General features: G+C 43.1%; 1 protein-coding gene across 1 annotated transcript in view; it reads left to right on the top strand.

Moving 5' to 3' along the window:
• Window positions 1-279: 279 nt before the first annotated feature.
• LOC102220347 (serine/threonine-protein kinase LMTK1-like) overlaps window positions 280-9,459 on the top strand; it is a 59,841-nt gene continuing 50,661 nt past the window's right edge. Inside the window, exon 1 of the mRNA XM_005805361.2 lies at window positions 280-493. Within this exon, the coding sequence (XP_005805418.1) occupies window positions 418-493 (76 nt within the window). The 5' untranslated portion in view covers window positions 280-417. The remainder of the gene's footprint in view (window positions 494-9,459) is intronic.

Below are 9,459 nucleotides of genomic sequence, written 5' to 3'. Positions count from 1 at the left end.
CGGACAGCACCGGCGGCTCGCGCGCAAACCCCGCTCCTCTTTTAACTTCTAATTGATTTCTATCAATTGAGGCGGCATCCACGTGACAAAACCCCTGCGGGTCGGAGCTGTGGGGTGGTGGGAGAACTTCCAGGTGAAGCTGTGGGGGAGGAGCGAGGAGCTGCTGTCAAACTGGACTCTTCGTCTTCATCCGAACCAAGTTACTCGGGAGAAGAACGGAAAAGGGGGAGGGGGGGGGGGGGATTCAGATCAGCTGGTTTAAATAGACATATTTTTTTTGGGGGGGGGGGAAGAGATGAGGCGACGTGTTGCGGAGTCACGGCGGAGCCACGGCAGAAATGAAGCTCTGATCTCCCGTTTTCCTGTCCTCTGAGTCCCGCAGTGTTTCTTCCTGGTTCCGCAGCTCCAGCTGGGAAGATGCTGGCGCTCCTGGCCGCGATGTGCTCGTCGCTGTTCATCCCGGGCTGCGCCCTCAGCTCGCATTTCAACCCAGGTGAGTCCGCCCCGCAACACGCCAGATTACTGATGCCACCGCCTATCCTACTGATATAATTAGAGCAGGTTGTTTCTCAGAAAAGAAAAGAAAACCTCCACGTTTTTTCCCCCCTTTTTTTTCTTCCGTTTTTTAAATTGTGGTTTGAGATGGCAGGAGTGATGTAATGCTTGCGCTTTGCTGGTGCTGCTGCATGTTCTCCTCCTGACCGTGTTTGATCGGATGTGAGTTAAAGACGAGAGGCCGACCCTCAGGTTCAGAGATCAGAGCAGCTCAGGTGCAGATAGAGGTGAAAGGTGAACGAGGAGTTGTTGGGAGGTGGAGGAAGATGAAGCAGGACTCCTAATTAGCGCCGAGGGACGGAGGAAGGCAGAATCTGTTGGAATAAGCAGATTTCTCTGCAAGATGAAAATGATGACCTTATGATGTAGATGGAAACTCAAAGGTGGGGTTTCTGGTGACTAAAAGGTTCCTGGATAAACAGATTTCCACTTTCACTTCCTCCTCACCGTTTTGTCCCCCGCTGCCCCCATCATGTGAAGAGATTCATATTAGTCAAAACTCTCTGCTCTTTTAACAGTACCACTTTCATAATCTCAGTGCTTTTCTTAAACGGGCCGAGTAGCAGAAATCTTCCACTCCACCGCAGCTTTTTAAAGTCTCATCGGATGCAGCAGGAGCAGCTGACAGGAAAAGAAAAACCTTTTTGCCCTTATTCTGTCCCCCGAGGAACAGTAAATTGAAAGATCCAATCCAGAGGTCCACCTTTTTTGCCACTAACAAATGACCATGTACTGACTGTAAAAACACAGCGGGGTGTTGAAGTACAGATTACCTCCTCAAGAATACAAAAAAAAAAAATAAAATAAATCGAAGAATTTTAAAAAGGGCACTGGAAAAGCCGCTGCTGAATCTGCTTTGTGTGTGTTTGGGTTGATGACATCACAAGAGGCACTAAACATTATGCTGGACAGGTTCATTTTGGACAGATTTCCACATAGCTGCTGTAGCATCACGGTGGACGTTTGCCTGTTAAAAAGGTCCAACATCGTGTGTTTGCATATTTCACTTTTCACCATTAATCTTTGGTTTTGAGGTTGAAACGCCTCCTTGCCATCACCCTAATGTTTAGCTCCCTCCACAGATTTCAAATTGGATTTATGTCGGTACACTAGTGGAGCCACTCCAAAAATGTAAATATTGCTTCCATTCAGAAAAAACAAACAGTATTGGATGTGTTAAAAGATTACTTTAACTGTAAATCTGCCAAGGAGATGAATAATTTTTCATCTCCAATAATTTTGAGACTTTTTCCGCCTTGCAATCATTTTCAATACTTTTGCATAAGTTGTGGAAGATCCAGCAATTCAGCAGGAAGACTGGGAACTTTGGGAAACTAATCAACTGAATCAGGTGGTTTTAATAACAACTTGACCAATCTCGGTCAAGTTATTATTAAACCTTGGACAGTTAACTCAGTCCGCTCCTTCTGCTCCTCTTCATAAACTAAGGTATAAAGAGGCATAAATTAGCCAAATTTCCAAAAATCCCAAATACAACTCAAATGTTTTGATCCGACTGTTGATCGCTATGATCAGAGATGACAGGGCAAACGATCTCTGATCAGTTAGTTGCCTTATGTGATGTCATCGGAGGCATGTGGTGTGGACACCGGATTTTGAGAGAGTGTCTGTTTTTATCTTGATTAAATAGCAGTTCACAGTAAAATAACAGAAAGCTGAGCTTGTAGCGCTAACAGCGAGTGACCACATCAACAGCGAGTTTGTTGACTCACAGGAAGTCTGGCAGGCAGCTTTAATTGGACAGAAATCTGATTCCAGTTAGATTCGTAATCAAATCTTTAAAAAGTAGAGCTCGTGGTTCTGATGCGTTGCCATGAGCTCCTTGACGGTGAGCGCACAATAAGCAGCCTCAGCTGAAGCAAAATGAGTCGGTTTCACATTGATTGATCCTTTTCTGCTTCTGTTCGGTGAGTCAAGTCGTCTCCAAACTCCAGACAGACAGATCTCCCACCATGTCAGCTCCGTGTTTGTGCTGCTGTCAGTCTGCATCCGACGGGCGCTCCTGTAACTTGCTGTCACTTGTTCTTGTCTTGTTCTTCTCGGCTGTTGTCAGGGAGCTGGGTGAGGAGCAGAAAGCACCGTTTTTTTCACGCTGAATATGAGAGGCTTGAGTTTGGTTAGTTTGGGTGACGTCAAGGATTCTGGAGTTTTGGAAACGTCGAAGAAAATGTCTTGCTTTTACTGGTCTAGTTCCCCACGGGATTTTTGATTGGTGGAGAAACATTGGCTCGATGTTGATTCAGTAAAGCAGGATTAGTGTTTGCAGTGCAGACATCAGGTTGTTTTCTGACGACTCAGTAAACAACCCACATAAAACTCAAGACATGCAGTGCCTTGTAAAAGTATCCACGCCTCTTGAACTTTTCCACATCATGTCATGTTACAACCCAAAACCTCCAAAGTCTCTCTACAGGAAGCAGCGCATAAAAGGAAAGGAAAATGATACGTTTTCCTCTAAATGTTATACAATTGGAAATCTGAAAAGTGTGGCATGCATTTGAATTCACCTCACCTGGAGAACTAATATGTCTCTTAAAACCCTGTACATCCAGAGAAGGGAACTTTTGCCTTTTTGGACTTTGACTAGACCATTCTGACACATGACTATGATTCAATCTAAACTATTCTGCTGTATCTCTGACCAGCTTCCCTGTTCTGTTCTTGCCTCATCTGACCAGAGCATCTTCCTCCACATTCCTCTGCAGCTGCGTTTCCATTACAAACATGCGCAAAACTTTAATAATCTGCTAATGTCAAAGAAGCACAAGTTTGTTCATGCAGTAAGTTATTAGAAAACATGCAGTACCATCATACTCCTGCCACTTATTGTTGTCTTCTTTGTCTTTTCCGCTAATAGTAATATCTGGCTGTTGATCACGACTCATGTTGAGCAACCACAAAAAAGTGTTTCCATTAAAGTTCAGCAAAATACATTCATTTTGATACAGGCGCAAAAACCCCTTCATTCTAGCACAAAAACATTTTATGTAAAAAAAAATTTTGAAAATTGTTTCCATTAAGCCAATTTATTTTCATAATTCCACTTTGTGCAATTTTATGGTCTACAGAAATGCAGCTGCTATAAAACTCAACGCAAGCACAGAAATTGGTCTGACGGTCGCATCTTTGCTCCGTCTGGTCAGGAAGTGGGAACATTTTTAAACTTTTAAAAGCAAAACCGAATAAATAAAATATTTATTGATGTGTTGCTGAAAACCTGTTGAACGCATGTCGACCCTTTAAATGAGGAGCCGAGGGAAGAAACAGAATGCAGGCGGAGCCCAGAAATGGACATTAGATTTCAGTAATGATCCAAGCGAAAGGTAATCTGAACCAGGGAATATTCTGGACTTTCTGGGCTCTTCTAAACGCTCTGTGGGGAGCATGACGATGACATCACAACCCTCTGAAGGGCTTGGCTTGTGTCTGTAGGGTGATTTTTCCTGGCAGCGCTGGCTGCTTTCCCAGACCTCAGGTTGTCCGTTTCCCATCTCTCTGTGGACTCCTGGCCACAGCAGCTCTGATTATATCGCCCAGGAAATGAGGAGAAGCAGAAGTTTGTACGTTTTAAAGGTCATCAGAGCCTCATTGTTCTAGACTGAAGTGCGGGTCGAGGAGTTGTTAGAAACTCAGAGCGGAGGGGATACAGATCTGACAGAACGAGGTGTCTGCGTTGACCTTTGACCTTCACGCAGCAGAAAACGATCTCGCGTGACGGCGTGGAATGTAAGTGGAGTCGGTCCTGATGCTTTGATTGAACGGGAGCACGGCAGAATGAGTTATTTGCTCCTGGCAACCTGCTGAAGTGAAGGGCAAAAAGCTCTGGGCGTAAATTGGATTTGTGCGGTTTGCAGGGATTGGCTGTCGTCTGAACGCTGCTGTTGCACACCTCTGTCCTTATCTGTGGAGATGAAAGGAGCGCAGCCGTCAGAAGTTGTCCTTTTTTTGTTGTTGTTTTTGTTCCTCTGAGCTGCTGGTGGATGAACGGCTGGTGCTTTTACAGGCAGCTTCTCTCGTGTGTTTGCAAGAACTCAGATGAATAAGTACCTCTTAATGTACAACAATAAATATATTGTTGGAGGCAACGAAAGTCAACTCTCTCAACTTTTGTACAAATTAAACTGTGATGGAACTGTGAAGAAATAAGCAGCTTTCTTCCCATACCGTGACGTGCTGTGGTCTAAAATGTAAACTTCCTGCTGTACTTACACTTTTTTGAAAAAAAAAAAAAAAAAAACTTCAAGAGGGATTTATTGAAATCTAGGATTGATCTATTTTAACTGCAAGTAGAAAAAACAAAATAAAAAAAACCCACCCAGTTTTTGTTCTGGAGCAGCAGATTCCACATTATTTAAATATTACGAAGCTAAACCAACAGAAAACTGTCTGGAAAAATGAGTTACACCGTCCATGTCAATGAGACTTTAAGGGGAATTTGGCAGTTGTTGATTACATGCGTCGACCCATCGGGTCATTATCAGTGTGAGGAGAATAATCCGGTGGATCTGGTTCAAACTGGGATAAATTAAGACAATTCCTGGAAGGAAAAACATCAACAACGACCTTAGAGAAGCAGCTTGGGCACGGTGGTGGTGGGGTGATGGTTTGGGCTTGTTTTGCACCAATAGCACTGATACATAAAATCTTAATTAGAAGTAGGTGTTTTTTCTTTTAATCAAGACTAATTTAGATTTTCTCTAAAGTGACATTTTATTTATGTAAGAGCTGCTATTTGTCAGAAGCTCTCTTTGGTTTCAGCGTGCAGCGGGAGGTCAACTTTGTGGAAGTTCTTGATTTTTAGAGCGAAAATGAGACGTTTCAATATCCCCGCTGAGTCACTGTGTCACCATTATTTCATATAAAAGCCCCATTCGGGGTTCAGTCAATGACTCAACTTGTTGCAAAAGTTTTTGGGGTTTCTTTCTCTTCAGATTGAAATCAGCTGTGGCTTTCCGCTCACCACACACACGCACACACACACACACACACACACACACACACACACACACACACACACACACACACACACACACACACACACACACACACACACACACACACACACACACACCTGTTGAGTCATTCCAATTTTGACACAAATTCTGTGCTTTTCCTGCCTCCCCTCCAGACGAGGGGCGGAACAGTACACAGAAATCATGACTCGGTCTGAGCTCCATACAACGGCAACGACACAAAACAAATGCCAAATGCTGGGTTTGTTTTCACTCATCCGTAGCAGAAAATGACCCTTAGTGAAGTGAGGCAGAAAAACAACCAACCTTCTCTGCGAAGAAGCCGTAATGTTGCAGGGTATCTAGAGCAAGACAGGATTATCTGTTTGCTGCTGAATTCAATTTAAATCGAAACTATTTTCCAACATTTTCATCCAGTTTGAGCCATGTAGGCCAGGTCTCGAACAAAAACTCTAAGACCGAAACTAACAGGGATCTATTTTTGGCTTTAAAATAATTGAAAATCAAAACGACAAGGACTTGTTTCACTTACATTTGCTCCTAACTTTATGCTGAATTAAAAATAAAAGAAGCAAAAGACAACTGAGTATCTTTTCCTAATGTGATGACATTGCATTGCTTTGGTTTGGAGTGCTTTAGATGATATTATCATTCACTCAACATAAGCCAAACACACGTGAACAGCTGCTTTTGGATGAGAGTGGTGATATCTTATATGAATGCCATGTTCTCTGTCTCGTTTGGCTCAAACCTGCAGCAGAAAACATTGGAGATGTGTCAAATCGAAGTCGAATTACAGTCACACAACGGCACGCTTGCTGTTTTTACATCTACTGAAGCTAACCTTACAAAGGGAGAAAATGAACCATATGTGGTGTTAAATAAACCAATTAACTCAGCCGTGAAAACACTCAAACTGTTTAACAGCTTTTGAGCTGCAGCTGATCTTAACCTTCCGTTCTGTATCAGAGGCTTTATTTGTCTTCCGAAGAAGGATCCCAGATTAAAAGTCACTGGAAACTGGAACATTTTAGAAGCTGAAAATGTTCTACAGTAGTCTGAGTATTCTCTCATCAACAGAGAAACTGTTTATACCACCAAATGAATGGAGAGTGTTTTAAATACCACTCAAGTTGGGAGGTAATCCTTCTATGAGGTTGCTTTTATGCAAATCAATTCACAGTCTTCGGCTAAAAACCAAACTGCACCTTTGTGTCCTCGTGGGCGGAGGCAAAACATCACGACTAATCAGAAGCAAAACTCTGTTGTGTATTGCTTGGCTATTAGCTTTCTGTGCTACATTATGATGTGATAACAAACAGGAGCAAAACACAAACTCATTAATTTACCCCTCTGGAGTCAGACTCTGCATGTCTGAATCCAGAGTAAGGAGAAAAAGGAGAGAAGCAGAGGCACACCTGATGAAATAATAATGAGGATGATTCTTTATTGATGCTGAAGGAGAGATGTTCTGTTGTTTGCTCTGCCGTGTGGAGGACAGAGTCACCTGCGACACCGCTGCAGAGATGCTCCACGGCAGACGGTCCGACTGTAAATGAAACGAGGGGAGTGGGTGGGAGGTTTGAAGCTCCCACTGACTGAGACGCGCCGTGTGTGTCGGTGTTAATTGAAGATATCGTGCTGCACAAAGGTTTCGCGAGGATTTCGCTGAGCTAGAATCGCCCTGTTTAACGTCAGTTTGTCTGATGACAGTGGGAGGCCGGAAGGCAGGACTGGAACCACGTTACCCATGAGGCAACAGGAAGGTTTTCTTCGTGCACGGTGGTTTGTCAAATCAGACATCGCTGCTGGAGCGCTGCAGACAAATCACAGCTCTGTGTCTGATAACTCAGTGGGAATTGCCCGACTGAATATGTATCAGGAGGTTGGATCATTGTGTTTATTAGGACTTGGACTCAAGCCTCTTAGTTCCAGTAAAGGACCTCTTAAAGCTACAGCATGTAACTTTAATTTTTTTTTAAAAAGTTACATACTGACAGTTTGTACTTGTTAAAACTGTGACCATGTAGTGACAGTTTAATGAAAGACAGATAATCTGTGAAAAGATTCTACAAAAAAATACACCACTCTCAGTCAAAAACAACCAATCAGAGCTAGGAGGTGGGTCTTATCGCTGTCAATCAACCTCATACATGTGCTGGTTGATGGGCTAATGGCGTACACACAGGCATGATTGACGGCGAAGGGCCTCCTGGATCAGAACGAGATAAGACAAAATTCTTTAGTGTAAAATGTTTTAGATAGTAACACAGAATTAAATCACATGTGAGATTTTGGCTTTGTTATTATGTGTCTCCAATATTTATGGAGATGGTTTGCTACAAAGAGAAACAAGAAGCCCAAAGTGTTAAACAGAAGTTGGAATAGATGCACATTTTTGTGTGTTGTGGTTTTTGCCGGAGATGTTAGAAAAGCGATTAAACATCCCAACACTACTCCAGGCCATGTAAACATTACAGATAAACCCGCCTGCAGTATCAAACCAGAACAGATGCATCAGCAAAGCTGAATTAATTCTAATGATGATGATTTTTATAAACTGCCGGAGTTTGCCTTTTGCTTTGTTTGTTTTTTTTTACTCCGAATCATTCTGCAGATTTTTTTTAACAGATTATTTCTTACTGCAGAATCATTGTGGAGGGCATTATATATTATCCCCAGCCTCCATCTTGGCCTGTTGTGGGCTTGACTAATGGGACAGATGATGGGGTCCGACAGCCGTCACCTGCTCTGATCTCCGCTCCGTCCCCAGGCCTGCTTATCCGTCTCTCCATCTCCTGATGAGGCCTGTTAGATCTCTCACTGGAAGTCATGTTTGATCACACACATTGTTGTGATGTTGACTAAATACATGGCAGCTCAAATGAGGGTTTTATTCCTCGAGGAGAGCGGGGATGGGAGTACGCAGAGTGAGAGGCGGTGGGAGAGTTCGGCGTGTGTTGCTGCTGTAAAAACACGTCAACGACCTGTGGAGGAAAACTGCTGCTCTGACGAGGTTTCTTTTTTTTTCGTTGAAAAATGTTTCTTTTCTTTTGCTCACCAATTGCAGGATGTTAGGAACTCATGGTTCACCCAACTGTTTATGAAAAGTGTTAGTCCTTTTGAAGTTAGCTCACTCAGCTGTGGAGGGAATTATTGGAATGTCTCAAATGTGCATCAGGCTACCTTTCATCATCTAGTTTACTCTGGACAAAGAAAGCCGTGTCCTGTTGTCGGCAGCAGGCTGCTTACAATGCAACCTTTCCTCACATGCGTTATAAAAACATGTCTTCCTTCGTGTCAGGAAGCATCAATTTTCAATCAGATCTCAGTCGCATCTAAATCCGCTCTTGGATGTCATGTGTATCGGGATAAGATCGCCGCTTGTTCCAGTTTCAGCTGCGTAAACGCACTCGGAGGAATTCACTTATCGATGGCAGAAGGAGCTCTCGTTTGAATGCTGCATGCTGTGGTTGTTTTCTAACTTGGCGTCTTATCACTTTATAACAGGCTGGTGTTGATGAAGACTGACTCTGATCAGCTTCCCTACATTCGCCACAAACACGGAAAAACCTGAATTATTGTTTCTCTTTCTTCATTACATGCATCGAAACTGCAGAGCATCACTTTTTTTTCATCTTCACAAGGAGAGAAACTAAATTTCCCTCCTCATAATTTAACGTAAAGATCTAAAGTTTGGCCTTCATTTTTACAACGGATTTAATTTTTCATCCTGACTGTTGCTGGGATATTTTTTGCATCTCGTTTGTCGTGAATTTCCCCCGACTGAGGGATGTGAAACTGTTGGCAGGCTGCTTGGTGTGATCGCACAAATGTGCAACACAACTTTTTCACACTTTATCATGTTCCAAGGGGCTTCAATTTGTTTTATTGGGCTTTTATGTGATGG

This window comes from Xiphophorus maculatus, chromosome 10 (assembly GCF_002775205.1).
Source record: "Xiphophorus maculatus strain JP 163 A chromosome 10, X_maculatus-5.0-male, whole genome shotgun sequence".
Lineage (NCBI taxonomy): Eukaryota > Metazoa > Chordata > Actinopteri > Cyprinodontiformes > Poeciliidae > Xiphophorus > Xiphophorus maculatus.
This window is presented reverse-complemented; position numbering and strand designations above follow the sequence as displayed.